We start from the raw sequence: 22,503 nt of genomic DNA, 5'->3' as shown, positions 1-22,503 counted from the left end.
GTAGTCCCATAAAAGTGATGTTGTGTCTTCTTGGAATGCAGTGAGGATAGCTGCCATTTTACCTGAGTGAATTCCTACCAGCTAAAAAAGGCAGTAATGGATACTTTACAGCAAGTTTCTTGATGCCTTTCAACCTGCCAGACACCAAGCGTCATCAGTCATACCAACAGTATTTATATAATGAACAATATATATAAACTCAGCAAAGCTGATACTGTCACATCATAAATGCTTTCTCTTAACAAGCTGAACTGCTTACTTAAGGATAGCAGCAGAATGGCACATGCCATGCTGGAACATGAGAGGTTTCTCTCTCTTTCTTTGAGGCTGCTTCTCAATAGAGGGCTGTGACAAGGGCAGCTGCATGAGCTATACACAGTAATACCAGATTTAGTTTAACAAGTAAGTAAAAGTCCTGGAGGAATATTAGTCATCTAGTCCTTCGCTGGAGCCAGGATTTCTTCCTTAAAAAACACTCCTTGAAGCCTGTTTGGAAGGAACTTTTATCAGTGTCCCACAGACTCCAGCACCTGGATGAAAAAGCTCTGTTGCTTAAGGATGAAAATTAGACCAAAATATGTAAAAGCAATCAAAAAAGAAAAGTTTTCTTCTGATTCTTGTCCACACTTGTGCAAGAAGCCTTGTCCTATACACAAATAAATGGCAGGCAGGGGTATCCATTCCATTTTAAGTTTATTATGAAAGTGATTTTAACAAAAAATTTTATTACATGCTTCATTTTTTAACTTTGACATAGAAATCAAAGCTATTAATATACAGAGGCAAAAGGAAATGTATTTTCTTATAAGGTACATTTACAACAACATTTTCTACTATAAATCTGACAGAATTGTTAAAATATTGGTAAAGCTTAGCACTGTATTTTATTTTCTAAGTATCAAATTTTGTACAGTTATTCACTACCCTTGCTCTAAACTATTATTGTACATTTCATATGGAAATAGCTGTTTGTACACAATTTACATTGGTAATAAAGCTTAGAAGTCCCAGCAGCATCTACAACAGTTCAGTTTAAAATCTCACTCCTGCACAGTGGTTTACGTGGAGCAAATTGATGCAGAAACCAGTATTACACCCTGTGTGCTTCCCCCTGAAATCCAGCTTGCCAGAAATTCCTGCTTAAACTGGTGCTGGATATGGTCATAATGAACTTTTTTGCAGGTGAAAGTACCACTGGCCTCAGTGGTTTTGGCTAAAAAAGGCTCTGTGATCTGATCCAATGTGAGGAATTATCACTTCCACTGCGCCCTACAAGCATAGAGATCCCACAGCTTTTCTTGTCTTTCTACTATCCATGTGTGTAATCTATTAAATTCCCTTGTATTTCTGAGTTCTGTGTTGTTTCTTATCCTAACAATGGAAGAAGAACCAGCACTAACTTTAAGATACATATTCTTTTTATGTTATGAAAATGGAAAGCACTTTAGAATGACGCTTGATAGTCAATTCTGTTTAAATTAGAATGTTCAAGTGCCCCAGAAAACTCTTCCTGTCATGTCAGTGAGACTGAAGAAATAACAGGATCTGTAATCTGGAATGATAAATCTGGCAACTGCCTCACATCCACCCCAGTCTCCTAGAGTATCTTTATAATCAACATGTTGAGACCCTGCTGCTCTCAATGCAAATTAATGGCCTTTCTAAGTTATAAAACATAGAAAACAATATTTACAAAATAATTTTAATTAAAAAAGTAACAAAAACAAACTCTAAAAAAGATATTTTCACAATAATTAAAATAAAGTTTAATTAATCAAAGACACTTTTTTCTAGATATTGAGAAAATTGAATTCCAATTGTTTGTATATCTTTAAACTTGTTATCTCTGCTCTCTGAATACAGATGGTTTAAATTATTAGATCTAAAGGTACTTCTGTACATTTAACTCTTGTATATTACATATTAATTTTATAGATTAAAGGCTTTATGATGAAAGAATAAATAAATGAAATAACAAACTGGAATTGTATATATTCAGATCCTTAGATAACAGGTTTTTGACATTGTTTATTTTCCACTCTGCTTCTGTTCAGATGAGAGATAAAACACAAGACTTGTCTCTGGATCCAAGTCTCTCGCTGAGGAGTAAGTTCATAGTACCTTACAGAAATTTCCCTTCTTCCATAAATTCTTCTGGAAGACAAAATATTCCTTTTCCCAAGTGCTTACAACAGTTTGTCATTCTAGAAAACTACTTCATTAAAGGTCCAAAGTACTGAGATTCTATAAGAACTCCTCCAGTTACTCCCATTCCTATCAATCAGTGGTTTTAAACTATGAAAAAATGCAACTCCTTGAACTTGTGATACAGATATAAGGAACTGTGTGTGTCACTCATTCCCATCATTAAGAAATCACCCAGACCCCTGAGGTGGCTGAGGAGTTTGTCACTGGGTCCAGCTGTTGAAGATTTTACTCCAGCTAAGTTTGTAAGAGCAATCAAAGATATTTAGAGTCCAGACATGGGAGCTGTCATAGAGCAGGTGAGTTTTGCTGTCAAACACCTGTCAGCAGACCCTGTATAAGAATCACAGCGCTACTTTTGCTCCTGAAGTTCCAAACCTGTTATCTGCAAGATTAAAACTGGGTTTTTTATAGGTAAAACTGATCTGAGAAATTTGAATGTGTTGGGCAGGCTTATAAAAAGGTACAGGGTGGGGTTTGACTGTCCTTTTGGAATGCTGAACACATGTAAAGGATGTTTCTCACTCATGTGGCAGCATCCTTGCATTCTGCTCACAGACAGGTGAGCTGTGCTCTTTAAAACCCGCTGACAACTCAGAACGTGGACCCCCTGAAAATTCTCTGACCAATCCTGTATTTATTTAAGCTAGTCTAAAACTAAACCTGGCTTACAAGGTAAGCTAGTTTTAAGTAAGCTTACTCTAGAATAAAACTGCTGTGTAAAAAGGATTAGTCTAAATTTAAAGTAGTCATAACTTTATTCTATGGAGATGGCACAATGAGGAAATAAATTTCTTTTGAAAAGTTGGTCGTTAGGTAAAAATCTAATGTATTGTGGAAGAAGGAAGACAGGGCAAGAAAATGGGATGAAAGAAAGACTTCAGTTATTATTCAGTTATTTTAAATCCAGTTTCAGCGAGCTAAATCTCCAGGCAGGATAAGTCTTGTTATTGAAGGCAAGATGCAGTGTGGCAGAAGAGGTGGCAATGCACTGAACACAGAATCCTGCTCCTCCCTGCGTTCAAATGGCACACAGAGGCACCTTGTGTCCTCAGCACTTTAAAGGCACAACTCGGGGCTTGATGAGCAACTTGTGATTGCTGCAGTGTCCTGGACTGCAGCAGGTGTGCAGGCAGTGATTTGGTGGCCTGTGAGAATGGTTAGGGATGATTCACCACCACCTCACTAAAAATAAGTGCACTATTTAAAGCAGAAAGAGAGGCTTAAAATGGTAAGTGCTGCAGGTGCAGCTTTTAAGCATATAGACATTTGCAAATTGAAAATAAAAAGCTCTGTTTGTGCCACAGAATTGGGCAATCACAAATGGGCACTTCTTCAGTCTACCTGTATTAACACATAAATTTGTTGTTGCACCTGTCCTGCAGACAATGTGTAATTCTGTAAGAACAGCTACAGGGCTTTATTTATTGGTATGTTCAAATGAAGTATTTCACATTTAGGGTAAAAGGTAAAATGTTATATTCTGCCACGTTCCCGAAGCTGGTTTGCTTAAAGGCAGCTTTATTTCTCCTTGTACAGTTTTTGATTCCCAAATGTGTGTAGGTCTCATCTGTAGAAGAAAACATTCTTTGTTGCTGTGCTGTTATTGTGTACTAGCAACAGGTTTTCTGACTTCGACAATGAAGGCATCCTACACTAACAAATGAAGAGCTGAACCCACCTCCTATTTGGTGACTTCCAGTTTCTGTAACTGTAAACCTAGTATGAAAGTCAAAGCATTTTTAACTTCTAGAGCTGATATAAAAATTCTATGCTGTTTTTCCAATCAACTGAAACCAGTTCAGACTGCCCTATATACCACTTGTCATTACTTATTTCATTAGAAATTTGTACATCCAAGAGCATTTCTATGCAGAGTGGCAAGCATTCAAGCCTGACTCATTTTCTAAATATATCAGATATGAACCCCCTCAATGTTCAAAAGCATTTAAGTGTCAACTTCTGAGAGTCAAGTTATTCTCCTTCTTTCAGCATCTTCCTTCAGCAACACAAAGCCTGTGTTTGCCTCAGAAGTCCACAAGTGCCTTGTCCTGACTGCAGAGTCCCTGCCCTGATGTGGCTCTGGGAAATATCAGCCTCATTCTCAGGTTGTCTGTCAGGATGAACTGGACACAGCCCCGCTTTTTTGTAGTGTGGTTTTAAGTCAGGGCAAGTGGTGTCAGAGCCAAATGCAATTTCTCTTGCCTGTATTCACTTCTCACAGCTCTACTGAGGTCCCACTACCAGTGGCCAGAATTGGGACATGTCCCTCTTATGGTTTCTCTCTGGCACTGGATTTCCCATGGAGCTTGGAACCTGGAAAATGCTGCCAGTGGTTTCTGGATTCTGGCATCACTGTCATACAATGGTACTATATCCAAACATGTTGGTTGTTAAACAAAAATTTTAGCAAGGATTTTATTAAACTCAGTGTACAATACCAGATTCTGAAGTTTGCTTTCTCAAGTGTGAAATACTAAAGATCACTGTAAATCATTTGCCAAGTGAGGAAGCTATTTTTCACCATATTTTCCATATATTTTCCTTCATATCTTTCAGTAGAATGGCTGGAATCCTGACTCATTTTAATGGATCTGAATAAAACTCTGGATAACCTATCAGACTTCGAACTACTGTTTGGCTAAAGTAGTTTTTTAGCTGTATACTCCTGCATAATTGAGTACCTAAAAAGAATTTTGCTTTTTAAAAACTTTTTTTTGTACAAATGAGTACTGTCAAAGGAAAAATTAATGAAAATTTGTTCTTTTCAGTGACCCTTGGTGAATCATAAATAAAAGTAGTTTTAACATCCTTAAGAAAAAGTTACGTCTAACAGCCTTTAACAAAGGACCTTTATGGAGAAGTGACATTTTTTAACAAGGGTTAATGTATATACTAAAAAGAAAGCTCACCAAAGATCTAAGGTCCATGAGTGGAAAAAAAAATGGTTAGACTATAAAGTCAGGCTGTTCAGGCATAGAAAGAAAAAAATTATATTCTTTATCAGAAAAGGAAAGAAGGCAAGCAAAATTACAAGATGATTAAGTAGAAAAACTAAACAGAATACTTAAGGTGTGTTCTCATAGAAATGGAATATTCAACAGCTTATAGTCAACAGAAACCAACTGTGTAAGTTTAAGCAGTACTTGCTCAAGGACAAAAAGAAAGTGTCAGAAGATAACCACAACCACCCCTAATACATGTCTTGGAGAACATCCAAACATGTGTTAAACTACAGGGTAGACAGGCAAAAAAAAAAGCAGCAAAGCAAAACTGTGTGTTAGTCTTTTTCTGAAAGGATGCTGCCAGGAGAGTTCATTTCTCCATTAATAAACTTGTAGAATCAAAAGGGAAAATGATACAGAAGAGGAAGGGACTGAAAAGGAAAGAGGCTGAAATACTAATAGAAAATAAAGGCTCCTCTCCCATTTGATTTAGCTTCAGTGCCAGGAAACAGCAGGAAACCCAGAATTTATCATCATGGCAAACCCTCTGTCACTCTGTGAGCAGGGCCTGAGCACAAGGCTAAAGCTCTCCTGCAGTCCCTGTGCTTGATGGGCACTGTGGCTACAAATCTGGGATAAAAAGGAGAGCCAGGTCTCTGCAAACACAGAGCCTGCCCTCCAACTCTTCTGCAAACCCGTGTCCTGTTCACCCCTGAGCCCCTGACAATCTGGGCCTTGGACACAGTTGTGTTCCCAGTGTTTCAGAGACAGCAGGTCCAGCAGCAGCTCCCCCCACGTGTGCTGTCCTGAGGGTGACTCTGTTGGTCTGCCTGTGGGGCGTCCCCAAGGGAGAGGCAACAGCTCACCCTATACTGGGCAGCAGCTGCATCTCCATTGATGCTATTTTTCCTGGAATAATACATATTGAAAGAGATTGTCCCAGAGTAAACCATTATCCAGTATTTTAAAACCTCAAAAGGCTTCAGTTGGGTGTTAACAGAAGTGACAAGCACTTGGAGAAGTTATTTAATTGTCTACACAAAGTTACATATAGATATGAGTAAATAGGGTGTGTGGGAGTAAAGATTTAAGCATGAATAATATTTACAGTAACTAGAGATAACATTACTAATGTACCCACAAATAGAAGTATATATTTATATATTTATATATTGTACTTAATTAGATGCTCTCTTAATGGAAAGAAAACCAAGACTACTAATGTTGTTGTTCATTTCTCACATATCCTATTGTAAATGTCTTTAAAGGGACCGACTGATGCATGGAAATCCAGAGCTAATCTGTTTCAATTAAGTAATTGACAGTGGCAAACCTCTGAAGAAGTTTAGAAGAGGACAGATAAAAACATTAGGACATTAGGGCATGGGACTCAATCTCATGTAATTCATAGAACAAAATTATACATTTTTTCTTCTTTTTTTTTTCCTTTTTGATTTCTATTTAGACAGAGGTTCCACCAAGCCACAAATGAGAAATAACAAAATTTAGATTGTTTCGTTTTCTTCTAAAGATTCAAATATAAACTTCAAGTGCAATTCAAAATCCAAGCATTATTTATACTACATACTTCTTTCTATAACAGAACTTATCTGCAGGTAGTTTAATCATATTTGAATAGATTCCTCCTTTTTTTTGACAAAAGTTATTGTTGATGAAAAATAAAAAGCTAGAAAGAATATTTTTACATAGTGAGATTTCAGATGAAAAATGAGGATACACTAGTGCAGACACAAATTTGGATCTCCAACTAGATGTACTCAGGGATGCATTTTTTTTTTTTAGTAAGAATCCCATTCAGAACATTGACTTTTAACAATTATAAAACATTATAGGTATTCTTCATTAACAATTGTGAACAAAGTCTGCAAAAAAGAACTTTCAAATTAGCAAATGTTTCTACTATGGAGGAAAGAATATTTGACAGGAATGCAAAGTAACCAAAAATTGAATACCACTAGACTATTTGTATGGTCGTAGAAACCTGGAAACTTTCGATCGCAGTAGCTTTATAAATGATCTTGGAAACATTTCTTTTGACTCTTGTGCTGTGTACTTGAAATAGTTTTGTGGGTGTGCCAGTACATCAAAGAGAGCTTTAATCAGTTTCTTGTCCTATGGAAGACAACACAGATATGTTAGATAAAAGCAAGGTTTGGATTTAGTGTCTGCATAGGTTTCAAAACTGAAGAACAATCAGGTCTGTTTTGCAAAACTTGAGTCTGGGTAGAAGAGTGTAAGGAAACTGCTCCACGTTGCAGCGGGGTTTCAGAGGGATGAGTCTGCCTGCTGTGCTGGATGCTTTTTGCAGGGCTGCTGGCAGGACCACTAACCACAAACTGCAGATGTCTGCATTAGAACTGCAAGCTGCCTCTGACTGTCCTTCCCACCTGTTCCATGCTTCTGTCCAGCCATCCCTCCATGGATGGGAGACAAGGCTGGTCCTCAGGGATGCTGAGCTTTCTAAGGACCTTCTGTACCTTGGGAAAGCCTTGATTCTGAGCCTCAGCTGAGCCTGTGCCTGGCACTGTGCACTGCAGCTGGGACCTGAGCAACCCAAAAGCTGGAGGGAGAGAACAGTGCTGGGCATGGATGGCCAAGGGAGCTGGCCTTCCCTCAGCTCCTGTCCTTCCAAGCCCTACATTTACATGGCTCAATTTTGCCCCCTGACCAGCCGTTTTTTCAGTTTTAATTAATTAGCTATTACAGGTGTTGCTTGTATCTTTGGAAACCCATTTCTTATTGAGGCAAGATAGTGATTTAGGTAAATACATTTTTTAATGCACACAAACTTAATGAGTCATTTAAACATTTAAATGCCAGACTGAGGCTGAAGAAGGCTCTTCAAACAATAGGTCCTTCATTCTTGGCAGATTAATTTTTTGAACATACAATCTTATTAATCATATTAACATATATTTCATTTAGTTCCTGCTTACACAAAGGACATAAGCATGTTCTGAGCCCAGCTCAGTTACTTGATTTTGGGCTGCTTCCAATACCAGCATACCAGAACACAGAGAATTAAATTTGGGGTCACGCTTGAACTTTAAATATGACTGTATCAAGGTATTGAGAACTATTTTAGGAAAATGCTTAGGAAAAGGAATTCTTAGTTGGCCTCAAAAAAGCAGAAATTTCTTACCTTTAGGATTTCTTGATGGTTTTCTGATGCATATAATCGGCCATCTCGAACAATGTCTTCTATTAGTTGTTGGTAATCCTCTGAAAAATAAAGATCAAGTGAGTGATTGGGACATCCTTTGGGAGGGCAATAGTCAGACATGATCTCCTCTTGAAGACAGAGCTCAGAAATTTTGCATCCAGTTAATTATTCAGTGTCTCTCAGGTTGCTGTATTCTAATTTAATCACCTTAAAATTCTCTATTTCTTTATAACAATGGTTTTGAATTATTGCTATAAATACCTACATCCTCAAAAAACTACTCCCTCCATATAATAATGCTGTATTATCTCCACTCTAGAGATGAAGAAACAGGGATACAATATAACTTTTCAAACATTATATATGTTATATGCATGTTATTTCAAAGTCTTTGCAACTAAAATTAAATGAGGTATATAAAGTTTTACCTCATTCTTCTATCTCTGCAAGCACTGTGAGAGAGATTCTAAAGGAAAATTTTCTGTAATTCATCTATAACACAAAGATGAAAACCAATTCCATTCTCACCATCATAAGTCACATAGGGAACCTGAAATCCTTTGCCACTGTTTCCTTCATTTGACTTGAACTGAATCCAGAGTTTCCTTGATCTTGAGGTAAATGCAATAGGTCTCTCATAGGTCTGACATGTTTCATACGTAGTAATTGAAGTAGGAGAAGCTAGAAATAAAGTTAAATGTTGTTCTTTATATAACAATTTTTGCACCCTTCCTCATCTAGGGGTCAGGCATGTCAAATTGACAAGACACTTCTCAGCTGAAGTGTCCTGAGAGCAGAAGCTTTTGTGACCGAACGGATGTTGTCCTTATTTGCCTATAAAGAGAAGTAGGCTTTTCCATAGAGGTATAATTTTTGATATTTAAAACTACTGTCAATATTAATTTTTTTTTACTACTCTAGCATTGTATCCCAGAGTGCCCATAAGCTTGTCCAGACAGGTAAGGACAAGTGAGCTGCATGCCAGACAGACATGGTAGCCAGTCCCTCACATGGCCAGTTTGGGGAATTCATCTGATAGCAACAAACCACTTATAAATAGAAATACAATAAAAGCAGAAAGTAATGTTTGGCATGGTAATTTTGAAGAAAAGACTGTCACATCCAGCAGAGTCAGTGATCCACAGAAGAGTTAACCTGGATGTGAGGAGGTGGTTGGTGACAGCCAGCACAGCTTCACTAAGGGCAAATCATGTCTGAAGTGTAACTTTACCCTGATGTGACTGGCTCTGGTCACTGTTGAAACCACAGTTTGGGGTCAGAAGGACAAGTGATGTGTTTTGTTATAGTGTTTGCTTTTAAAAAAGCTCATCTGCACAGGTATAATTTCCTTCCATCTATAGTGACCAGATGTCTTCTTTCTGATATACAGAGCTGTCAATACAGGCCCTCAGGGATAAAAAATTGTGAAAACTGTTCTAGCAAATAAAAAACACCATTTTTGTGAGTAAATACACTGTTTTGAACAAAAACTCCATATGAACAATTGCCTTTCAGGTTTGGTGCTTCTTAGCAAAAAATATATAGCAAAAAATCACCAAAAGGATGCCCACATCCTCCAATGCAAAAGAGGAGTGCATTTCATCGGGATCTTAACTTTAGAAGTTGTTGAGTTAAATTCATAATCAAAGACACAATGCACCCCCTCCAATCCATAGAAAAGCAGGATAACTTTGGATTTCTTGAGGGTGTCAGTTGTACCAACACACTGCCCATATTTAGCAATAACTGCAGCATATATATATATATATATATATTTATAAAAGATAAGTGAGAGCACAGTTTGTACAGATTAGAGAGATAGTTCTCCAAATATAATTTATCATTGTTAATTTCTAGAATGGCAGTGATTTATCTCATGTGGTAACTGGGCCAGACATAAGCCCATTAACTGCTTTGTGATTCAGACAATAAACTTGAACAATTAATATCACACCAATAACTGTTATTGGTGTGATGTTAATTGTTAGAACACTAACAATTAAAGCAAGTTAGAACACTACCAATAAAAAAAATTAAAATTAAATTTAACCTTTTAGGAACACTAGCTACACTGAAGACTGTCATCCCTTCAATATGAACTATTCACTCCATGAGTTTGCAGGAAATATAACCCATGTCTGGCAGCTTACCACTTTTTCTCATTACTAAAACATCACCACATTCATCTTCAATTGGGAGAAATATCTCAGGTACTACGATGAGTATTCTTCTCTTTGGGGGTGGATTTATATTCCAAATGCATTCCACATTAGCAGGGTAGTCTCCAGGATAGTTGGGTGATTCAATGTAGCCAGTGTAGTCCCCCAGTTCTCCTCCACAGTGCTGGTCTAGGGAGAAATAAATTAGTATTTGTGTTAGTTGATAAATTCATCTAAGGTGTTTTTCTGGATCTGTCATGAGCAAGTCTAAACTCCTCCTTGTGGCTTTAGAAATGCATACATTCTCCAGCTTTAAAGGAATATTTGATCCACGAGGTTGCTCCAGCTGATTGCAAAACCTTAATCTCCGGTGCACAAACTGATTCAATGCTTCATCCAGGCTGCTTTAACTTTGCTTGAGAAATGCAGGTAGATAAACATGATCCAGTTGTGGTTACTATGGATACTGTGCTGATATGCAGAAGATATTCTGCTTTAACTTACTTAGTTTTTAATCGGCTTTAGCTGAATGAGAGTGCTGGTGCCAACAGCTGGCCTTACTTAATTACAGATCTGCCTTGCTTCATCTTAGATTAAACCACTTAATAAAAGATCTCTATTGAGGGATCAGTTTTTCTTTCTGAGTTTTCAAAAATCATGTTGAATTTGGCACGAGTTACTTATGGTTGATCTCCCCAGGCCTACTCATGCACATAAAATTAGATATGTTTAAATATTTTGTTTAATTCAACCCCCAAATAGCATGCAAAGTCAGAAACTGGCTTGAAAACTGAGATGACCCAAGACAGCAGAATAACAAGGGTGGTTTTATTTTACAGGAAAATCAGCAAACTTCTTCAAATTCCATACAAATATATAGTTTACTCAAATGACATTAGAAATTATGAAGGGCTTATAAAACACATGGCACATAATCAGACTAAAAACTTACAGGAGATCTGCACATGAATAGTTAGTTAGATAACATTGCTTAATTATTTTAGGAACATTCTCTTAAATTAGCATGGTAGAGATGAAAAAAAATGCTTGCCTAAAATTATCAGTCATTCACAAAGGATCAAATAAAACTGTACTGAAATCCTTGGGGACATTTAAATTTTTTAAGATAGGAGGCTGAGTACTGCAAAAAAGCCTCCAAGAAGATCTCACTATCACAAGCAAAGCGATACCTGGCAATTGCAGCGTGCATGACCACATCTTCTGACATTTTACAATTATTCTAAAATAGCAGTTACTCTGACAGAAGATATTCTGCTCTACAGAGACACAGAGAAATATGCATCACTGTTACACAACTTACAGGATATGGGAAACTAAAGGCTCTGTAGTTTTAACTTGTAGATGGAACTCTGTGAAATCATATTAAATCTAAAACACTCATATGCCTCAAGTGGTACTTTCCCAACTTTTTTTCCTCATTGTTTTCCCAAATTTTACTATTCCCTCTGGCAGCAGATATTTGCTAACTAGGAAATACAAATCTGAAGTCCAGCCTGACAGATGCAACCTTTGAGCTGCAGTTCAGATCCAAAGACACGCTCTGTGTCACTGATATAAATGTGACTTACTTTTGCAGTGTGTGACATTGGTGGAGCCATCAAAATCTGTACTGGTGTTGCCAGGGCAGGTGATGCAGTAGTTCTGACCAAACTCAGGCTGGTATGTTCCCACAGGGCACCGGATACATCTGTGTGTTGTGGAGTTGTAGTAGTGTCCAGGAGAACAGTGAACTGCAAGGTAGGAGGTGTATTATTTTCAAAAAGTAGCAACCTCCAGTGCAGAGGTTTCTGCCTGCACTGGAGGTTTCCTCTGCCCTTCGTGGACATACCTGGTCTGCAACATTCTTACTAGGCCATAAAAAGCAGAAAAGACACCAGCTCCCTGAATTTCCCAGTATAAAGACTCTTCCAACTAAAACCCAGAGCAAAACCCATATGAACTACAAATGTGTGATATGTATCTCTCACTGTATTTAATATATTTGTAATAAATGGAAATGGATGCAAATCCACCTCAACAAGAAAAATTACTTTCACAGTAGCAGGAGAGAGGTTTCCAATAGTGTCTGTTTGCCAGGGCCAGCATGTCATTTCAGTAACTAAACCAAAATGCATTAGGGCAGATTCCTTCTTCAGCATTGGCACTGGAAGTTGACATTATGGAATACAGAATGCGTTGCACCCTTACAGTTTTTGCCTAGCCCATGAGTAATCCTTAACTTGGTGTAACTTTTGTACTGTTTAGTTTTTGTGATACAGTAAATAAAAATATACAAGACATGAAAGCTAAAGCATTGTCTAGTCCAAGTTTGTGTTATTTATTGCCACACAGTGGGGCTGATTCCCTTACCAATAGCAGTGCTGACCCCCTGCCTGCCTGTGGTAAATTCCAAACAAAACCATAAACCCTGTTCAGCCTGCACAACCCCAGGAGACCATTCCCAGTTTACAGATCTCTTGACCATTTGATTTAATCACACGCCCGTGCAGCAACAATGTTTGTTTTGGAGCCTTCAGGAGCCCCTTGGCACTGATGATAATAAACCAAAGGCCCAGAAGTAGGAAGATGAATTGTGGAAGGATTTTGAATTCACCTTTGGTTTCACAGTCTTGAAAGGAAACAGCACCTTCGTATTTGGTCACAAGCCCACCGCCACAGGGAAAGCAGAGGGTCCTTCCTGGTTCAGGCTGATACGTACCAAGAGGACAGACTGTACAAGGTTTAAAACCATCTGAAGAGTAGTGCCCAGGAGAACACTGCCCTAGAAATTGAAAATGATCATCTCTATTAGTGTGTTGACATTTCTGGATGAAGTATAAAACCCACAAGTAGTTAGCAAGGCTTTCTTTCACTTAATCATGTGACATCAAGACAGCTGCAGATCAAATTCTAATCTTACCTGCATATTTTGTATTGTTCCTGTATCTTCTTCCTAAAACCCCCACCAGTAAATAGAACCAGTTTCATAATGTGCTTTTTGGCAACTATGATTCTGTTTGGATTTTTTTTTTAAGAAAGGGGTCTACTAAGATTTGATTAGAATATTTTGTACTTTCACGAAATCTTTCATCTCAGTATTTCAAAAGCACTTTATAGGAAGAAATGGAACTGAATCATGCCTATGAAGCAAGTTTTTGTACCTCCAAGTTAGAGATGTAGACAGTGGATTGTGGGGTTTATTTACCAGATGGGATGGTAGCAGTCCAGCACCTTGTCTATGAGAATACTTAACACCAGCAGCTTTTCACATAGTTGTGAAAACTACTGCTTGTCAGATGCTCCTCTGCCAGGAAAACAGACATTTGTGTAAAGCAAATTGCTTTGTGAATCAATCTACTGACAGAAGTTTCCAAACTCGCTCTCCAGGCAGTTTCTGATAGGAATTTGTTTGGCTTGGTTCTTGCTAGCTTGAGTACTTTCCTCTGTGAACCTGAGAACCAGGATGTCAGGTTTTTCAAGACTGTGGCATGAATGTGTGTCTCCACCCCACTCCAGACTGGGGCACCAGCACTGTGAGGTGCTACATATTCCATGAGGTTGCCTAACCCCAGTACTTTATAATTTAGCTTCCCCAAGAGCTGAACAGCAGACAGAAACAACTGGCTTGCAAATAAGAACGTTTTGAGAGCTCTAGGTATTGTTGCAGTCTCATAACAACCGTGATACTTGCTAGGAAATGTTTGGGGCATTCAGTATTTTGGGTGCTTGGCATGAGTGAGGAACTTTGGTACTTAGGATGAACTAGAGCTCCTGAGTGAAAGCCAAGTCCAAGTTCTGTCCCCACAAAAGCCAAACTCCTGTGGACACCTGTGGGGTCAGGATCTCCAGGATCTCCTTGTGCTCCCATACCAGCTGGCTGAAATATGACTGTACAAACTGGCTGTAGTAACACAGACCTCAGAGAAATATTATGATGTTACTAATTTGAGGACAATTTTGCTCTTGTTATTAGGAGCAAAACTGATCTAACTGGCCTGGTCCAACTGGTTACTGGAACCCAGACTGGAACGTGTTTCCTTGTAGGATTGGTGACCCTTGTGGGGGACACATGCTGGAGCAGGCTGTGCCTGAAGGACTGACCCTCTGGAAAAGTGACTTGGAGAACTCTTGCCCATGAGATGGAGTCACATTGGGAAGTTAATTAAGTCTCCTGTGGGAGGGGCCCCATGCTGGAGCAGCAGCAGGAACAACATCAGTGTGATGAATTGACCATAATCCCCATTCCCATCTCCCTGCACTGCTGGGTGGGAGGAGGTAGAGCTGGAAAGGAGGGAGGTGTGTGGAAGAGGTGTTTTTAGGAGATATTTTATTTCTCCTTGTCCTGCTCTTATTTTGATTAGTAATGAATTCACTGAATTTTCCCAATTCAAGTCTGTTTGATATTTGGTGAGGGGTCTCTTCCTGTCCTTAAGTCATGAACCTGTCCCTCCCCTCTCCAGCTGAGGAAGGCAGTGAGGGATCAGCTTTGGTGGGTGCCTGGTGTCCAGGCAGGGGCAACTCATTGCAGCACGGAATTCACTTGCAGCTACAAGTGATTTCTGTACAACAGGCACTTAAAATCTCTGACACATGGACTGTACATTCCTCACATTTAGAAGTGAGGATTTCAGTGAAAGTTTATGGGTTACTGCACAGGCATTTCTGCTCTGGAAGATAGGATGCAAAAATACTATTGATTACTGGCAGTGAGTACAGACAGTACAGAGTTTCTAACAAAGCCACATGTGCTGACACAAATTTTGATAAAATCTTTGACAGGGAAATTCATGAAGTCCAAAGTATATTCTCTTTTGCCACTTCCAGAGGAAAAGGGGAGAGCTGAGCAGAAAAACAGACTGTTTTGATCTGACAATAACCATTGTGAGATAAATCCACTTTGCAAAAATAATCAGAAGGGTTTTTTGTTGTTGTTGTACAGAACAATAATTCCAATGTAAGCTTTGAAACAAAAGTCTTTTTCTTCTAGTTGTTTTGCTGCTTTTGTCAGTATGCCATAGACAATCTTTATAAACTCAGACTGTATTTTGATATGCTTTTCTTGTGTTATGGATAAAAACAAATCAGCATAGCAAAAATGCACAGGTGTTTCAAATTTTTTGTCGGATAGTTCCTTCATACAGCAAATCAGCAAAATCTATCATGTGTTTGGACTGGTGACACTGCAGTTATTTTTTATTCAGTAGATGGGAAAAAGTATCAGTTTCTCAAGTGATATTTGCCATGTGTTCTCTTTAGATATCCTTGAAGAACTCAGTAATGTAAATTACATGGATGAATTTTCAAGTTAGAACTTGTGTAGCAGATAGGACAGATTTATTTCAAAGTCACATAATGTATCTGCTATAAACTAGATTCTGATAGTCTGTAATGAAATGAGGTAAAGAAAATAAACAGTTGTATCCTAAAAACTTGGACTGATCAAGTTACAGTAGAAGCATCAGGTATTATCATCATTAAAATTTAGTTTATAAATCATGAAGTTGAATCAGAGATGCTACATCACAAAGTTACAGTGCATTCAAGCAGCGCTGAAAATTGCAATCATTAGTTCTGAGTCTGGGTTACAGATCCCTACAGGATAACTATCTCAAATTGATAATTGCTGCTAATTAGAGCAAGTAAGCTGCATCTCATGCAAAACACTAAATGAGAAGGTTCATTATTAGACTCACCAATACCAGTCCAAAGCAATCCATCCCTTTGGCTCACAATACATTGATGAGTCCTAACAAGTCAAGGCATTTCCATACCTGAGGTGAAGGAAAGTGCTTTGCTTGGCTTGCTCATTTCCATCCCATAACTCACACTGTTGCAGCAGATCCCATCGTCTCATCAGCAATGGGAGCAGATGGCCTGAGCCAAACCATCCATTGCTCGTAAGTGCACAGAGATTTCTTCTATTACCTTTACAAGCCAGAACTGTGGCAGGCTCTCTCCTCTTTCAGCCTCCTTGCCTCACAGGGCGTGCGTGTGGCAACACCTAAAGCTTTTATGATCAAGTTCAACTTGCCTCCACATTCCGAGACGTTGCGGGCGCCCGTTACTCCCTGGCCATCGTTGCTGGGGCAAGGCTCACAGGTGAGCTGGCCTTCTGTGTCCTGGTAGGTTCCTGGCGAGCACGGGACGCACTGCTTGTGTTCTCCGCTATAGAAGGTGCCCGTGCTGCAGGTAACTGAGGAAACAAGGGGGAGCGTACGTAAGGATGTTCACTTTGATCACATTATTCACCCTAACACCGAACATTTAGAGAAGGTGGATGTCTTTGGCCCCAGGATTATGATGGCACATGTTTTGCAGGTGTTAGTGGAGGGTCCTGATGTAAACAGACCCATCTCCACTGGGGTTTAGGTCAATTTTATCAGGGTGAGGTCCTGCTTCTAATGTTTAAAATATTAAATGGCTTTGTAGTGCACTCAGGTGTTTATCACACATGTGTGTTAATAAAGCTGGGTGCAGTCTTGAAAGAGTATCTTGCAGTTAATCAAAGCAGTGCTGCATAAAGTGTGGGAAGTGTGAGCTTTTAGTTTATAACATGTGCAGTTACAAGTTGGTTTTATGGCAGATGACAACAAAAAGTCTGTCCCCTGAGATCAGTTCTAGAGATTTCTCCACTGGCAATGTATTCCCTGTAATAACTTCTGTAATAATTTCTGTCTCTTGCCACTCAAATACCCCAGTTGTACAGCATCCTAAATACAGATATCAATACACGCGCTTTTCTGGCTTCAACAGGGCACATAACTGCATTTCACATTTTTCTCTGCTGGGTAGGGGTGGTTAAAATGTCTAGATAATGTCCAGTTTCTAGATATTGATAGCAACAACCTTTCAAATACAGTTTCTATATCACTCTTCCCATATGATGACAACTACTTCTGAACCCACTCACTGGAAGCACCTATCAGATGGGACCTCTTTTGGCTTGTAAGTCACTCGGTATCTCAAAAGCTGGAAAAATAGGTATGCTGATTTTGAAAAGATGTCTGTAAGTGATTAGAAAGCTTGCAGTGCTGAGAACTGCCATTAATAAATTTGCATTAGCACACTGTCCCCAGCAGAGCACTAGAGCCTGATAACATGGGAAAAGGCTTAAAGGAATTAGGTATTTTGCATGAAATAGATTTCTGTACTTTTTTTTTTAATTGGACCTCTTGAGCATGAAATATAACATATCCATGGATCATGGATTGTTTGATGGTGAGGAGACTGACACTGATGATATAAAAGTAAATACACAGCAACTAGGCAAACATCATATTATTTTTTTACCGAATTGTAAATATATACAAATATAAATAAATGTCAATAAATGTAAATATATTTTTATAAGATGGGAGCAACTGGCAACTAACTGCCAACATTGTCTTGTGGCAGGTTTTGATATCTACCACCTGACAGCATGGGAATGTATCCATATTTACACTTCTGTTTTCCTACAACCATCTAATGAATTCCTTTCAGAGTCTGAACCATCAATAGTCCATGCATATATGCTGAGTAATACTGATCATTAAATTCTAAATCATTATCTCAGAGATTTCCTCCCGAGTTCACCATGGAAAAGGTAATTTCAGACTGCTTGATTTGTGGGATATGACTAAATATTCGAGCTCTTTGGACTTACCGCATTTTCCATCCTGCAGTACTTGCCCTGTACTGCACGCTTCATGCCCTTCAGTAGCTTTAGCTGGCTTCTGAGCCACTTCATATTCTGTCCCAGAAAACTGAATGTAAAATTGCTGTTTATTAATAGATTTCCTCAATGTTTTGATTGCAGTTTGCAGCTTCTGCTCCATCCTTTTCCGAACACAGTCAATGTTACAGGTGTCTAGATGGGAAATGATAACAAAACTAGAAGCAATTGAGATTCATGTTTAAAAGAGGTGCTTAACAAAAAGTTTAGCCTGCATTGCACTATGACACCTCTGTTTGTTTCACTGTCTTGTCCATATAAATTGAAGCAGCAGCTCACTGTATTCAATATCAGGCCTTTCAAAGGGACAGGAGAGTATCCTGAGGTCCACGGAGCAGTTCCATGGCCTGCAAGTGCACACTGAGTGCTGCAGAAAGCATCAATCCCAATGTGCTCTCCTTCAGGTGTGTGTTCAGTCTGCCACCATTAATGCTCCTGAATTTTCTCTGCCCATGCTATTCTCAGTTGATTAGGAACTCCTGCCACTTCCCTGACCAAAACACCTTTGTGTTAGTGACAAAAAGAAAGGTGTTTTCAGGCACAACTGCTGTTTGAATCACTTGGCTAATGATGTGCCCCTCAAGGTTAAGAAATCTGCCTTTGAGGACTGACATCTTTATAGGATTCAGTCCACATTTTCTTTGGCTGGAATTTATAACATAATATTCCATCTCATTTATAACTTGAGGCAATTACTTTTATTCCAAAGTTTGGTAAGAAAACATGAATTTTTCAACTATGTGATAAAACTCTCTGCTTCACAGAGTAAATATTCAGCAACTTACATTTCAGAGGATATTTTTATCATCATTTTTGTAGAACTTCTACCTAATCTTTATGTTCCCTGTACATTGATTAGCACTTCTGCTGTTTAAAGAAATCACACTGGATTAAAGCACATGTCTTAACTCAAGGCCTTGAAGGAATTTTGATGCAGGTTGTTTTTGTTCCTTTGGCTTAATTTCATCCCTGGCTCTTTTCAATTAAAGCTCTGAAACTTTGAGTTTGGAGAGGTTGTTGAACAAGGTGTTGTGCTAAAAGGTGGTCATAGCAGCTTGATGAAATAACATCAAAGAGATTTTAATAACACCCCGAGGAACTAAATTCTGATTTCTCTCCACAGACCAATCTTTCACAAACCTGAGACTTCTTCAGACTTCATCTCCACTTCAAACTCTGCAGTGATATGGGACACTTCTTTTGATGGCGACTTGCGGCCTCGGCGTTTTTTCTTGGAAGAATCACACTTGAGGTTCACAAAGGTCACCTGGCAGTTGTCTGTACAGGGGAACTGACCTCCTTTGCATGAGAGAAGAAACACAGGGAAGAAATCAAGTAGCAAAGTAGCAAGTGACAGGCTAACAGGTGATATCTCACTGGGTTATCATGAAGGCAGTGACAGACTTCATAACATTTCCTGTGTACTGTGAGACACCTTCGCCGGGCAGTGTTGGGATTGCTCATTTTGCTATGAATGCAGAAGGCAAAAGCACAGCCTGGTGATGCTCAGCTGCACAGTGGTGCCTCCAATGCCTAAAACTGCCCAACCCTTTTTGCACAAGGATTAGAAATCTCTTTACAGAAATTATTTTAAATCAGCAAATACTATAAACTATATTTGATGGCTGAACAAAGCAAAGGAGTCAATTTCATAAATCTGTGAGAATGTCAGGCCTGGGACTCTATCAGTGAGTATTCTATCTCTTTCAGAAGTGACAATCATCAGATAGCAAAGGCTTTAAAAGGCTTTGATTGTGAGGTTATGAAAATGTATTGGAAGGTTTTATCTGAGCAAGAATTGTAGTTTGTCACAAGTGATGAACCTTCCAGGTCAGGGAAGACAGAGAAGTTTGTAGCACTCAAAACACCAGAAGGATTTCATTCCAAGGGTGTGGTTACACTATGTAATCTTATTGTTAGATTCAGAGGTTCAGATGACATAACATCACAAAGCAAAGCAAGCAAAGGACAAGGAAATGTATCCAAGAAACACATTCCCATAGTGAGTGTATGGACCAAAATATTCGGCTTCTATGACTTTAAAAATGAGTCTGATGATCACATCTTATTCACAGGGTAAGCATCTTGATGACTAAGACTTAAGTCAATACTTGTAAAATGAGAGATACAAAATGTAGATTGTGGGATAAAGATGAAATATGAGTCTAAATTTTAAAAATAAAATCTTTAAACTATTCACTTTTTAAAAAAATAGGTATTTTTACTCTTCTCTGTTCAGGGCTCAAGTAAGATTTCTCAGTCGCTAGTGAAAGTGGTGGTAAGACAAATTCATAACAGAATGCATCACCAGTAGATGTTTGGTGTAAGCTGCTAAGTTAAGTAGCAATTTCACTTTTTTAATACCACATTTTTGTTAATGACATCTAAATCTTATAAATATTTTTTCTAACATCATAACTACTCACTCTTTCATAACAAAAGATCTAAGGCTGTGTAACATCAGATTTTCATAATAACCTTCCTTTTTAGGGGTTGTCTTTGGTGCTATAATAGGTTACTAATCCAGCATAAACCAAACAAATAATAGCTTTTCTTTTCTTTTCTTTTAAAAACCTCATTTGGGAAAACCAAACCAAACTGACATGGTTTCATATAACTTTGCATTAGTCACAGCTTTTTGTCTCAGGGTATTTGTGCCATTACAAGGCCAGAAAAAGGATCAGCTTCATTCCCAAATCATGTACTTTTTTTGAACAAAGATTTTTCAAAGCAACTCGTGAGATTTTCAGCACCCAAGATCCAAACCCAAGGCACTGTTCAGCCACAGAGGGACCCTTGGCCTTAACTTAAATTCAGACCAAATATGTAAACCATTGATTTTTTTCCCTATCTGCAGCATAAAAACAAAGCATGCAAATGAACAAGAAAACAAACAAACAAAAAAATTAAGTGCTGTTTACATGCTGGAAGAAACCACCTACCTGAAACAGCCTGCTTCCCAGAATCTTTGGTTTTTTCTTTGCTGCGAGGCCGTAAATGGCATTTTGCATCTTTGATTTTAAAACGAGCTTTCTGCTTGATTGGAGGGGCTGGGGAATCTGTTGATGTAAAGTAAAAAAGCTACCATTGCAACAGAAATGAAACGAGATCTGGATCTTATTTTTAAAAACAGTCTCAAAAGCTTTCTTGTGACTTAGAAGAGTCAGCTCAAGAATTACAGAGCTTGTACAAGGGGGTTCACTTCCACAAGTTCAATTTTTAAGAGAGTTCCTACCCCTGGGCCCAACCAGGTCAATGAATGTGCCAGCACCATGCTTGCTCTGCACATCTTCTCAGATTTTGGGTGAATTTGTCTTTTACTATGAGAAAGATTAATTCCTACCTTTATTTTTTTTCTGGGCTCTCTGTCTGTGAATTCCCATGTTACTTGTAGCTCTGCTCCTGCTAGTGCCAGTAAGGTTAATTTAGTGGAGCTATGTTGCTGGCAATTGAAAACCATCCAAAGGAGCTGCCTCTATTGCAGTCTGTGGCTTTCAAGCTTTATCTCTCAGTTTTAAACCCAAGGCAGCTTTCATAGTCTTGTTTTAAAGGCTGTTATGCAGTCATGCAATGAGTAGAAAATGGAGCTGCTGGCTGATTTCCTCACGAAGTCCCTGGAGTAAAAGACTGGCCTGGATGTCACCTGCCAGCAGCTCTGGGATGCCTGCTGGCCCTGCAGAATGTGGAGGGTGGTCCCAGGTGATGCCACAGTGTGGGTCCCTCTTTCCTTGGTAGGGCTTTGCTGAGGCAGGACTTTAGAGGTGGCCTGATCCTGTGCCACAAACAGGCACATCTGCTGCCAGGCTGTGTCACTCCACAGCACTGTACCTCCCAGCACATCCCAGATATATAAGAAATACATGGAGAACTGGAAAATGGGAGAGAAGTACAGCAGGTATGTGTAAGGTGAGCTGACTCTTCCTACTGGTGGATGTTGTTTCAGCTGTTTCTAATTTTGCCAGGCTTCAAGTTTTTGGGGAACATTGGCTACCTTTGATGCCTCAAGATTTTTACTTTTTATAAATTTTCAATATATTTGTAGCTTTGTAGACCATTAATACATGGTTATATAACTCCTGGTATTTTTCTTACCTTTTCTCTTAGATTTTAGAATAATAAGCTAACCCTACTAATACATATTTGGAATTCTGTTTAGCCTTATTCTTAAGAAGAGAATTCCTGACAAGGACATCTTATTTTCTACCAGAACTTAAGAGACAAGAGAAGAGAGCAAAGAAGCCCCAAGGGGGCTGACCCATGGGTGGATTACCGGGGTAACTGATTTCCTATTGGATG

At 38.8% G+C, this 22,503-nt stretch overlaps 1 protein-coding gene across 1 annotated transcript in view; it reads right to left on the bottom strand.

Annotated features, from left to right (window-relative positions):
- Positions 1-676: 676 nt before the first annotated feature.
- Positions 677-22,503, bottom strand: part of SCUBE1 (signal peptide, CUB domain and EGF like domain containing 1) — a 192,671-nt gene continuing 170,844 nt past the window's right edge. The window contains exons 14-23 of the mRNA XM_066568428.1: positions 21,150-21,266; positions 19,348-19,506; positions 18,139-18,342; positions 16,525-16,686; positions 13,108-13,275; positions 12,083-12,244; positions 10,485-10,682; positions 8,863-9,015; positions 8,314-8,393; positions 677-7,283 (exon numbers count right to left, since the gene is read on the bottom strand). Coding sequence (XP_066424525.1) covers positions 7,131-7,283; positions 8,314-8,393; positions 8,863-9,015; positions 10,485-10,682; positions 12,083-12,244; positions 13,108-13,275; positions 16,525-16,686; positions 18,139-18,342; positions 19,348-19,506; positions 21,150-21,266 — 1,556 coding nt within the window. The 3' untranslated portion in view covers positions 677-7,130. The remainder of the gene's footprint in view (positions 7,284-8,313; positions 8,394-8,862; positions 9,016-10,484; positions 10,683-12,082; positions 12,245-13,107; positions 13,276-16,524; positions 16,687-18,138; positions 18,343-19,347; positions 19,507-21,149; positions 21,267-22,503) is intronic.

Source organism: Molothrus aeneus, chromosome 32 (assembly GCF_037042795.1).
Source record: "Molothrus aeneus isolate 106 chromosome 32, BPBGC_Maene_1.0, whole genome shotgun sequence".
Taxonomy (NCBI): domain Eukaryota; kingdom Metazoa; phylum Chordata; class Aves; order Passeriformes; family Icteridae; genus Molothrus; species Molothrus aeneus.
Note: the sequence above shows the minus strand (reverse complement) of the source record. Positions and strands in the feature narration are given on the sequence as shown.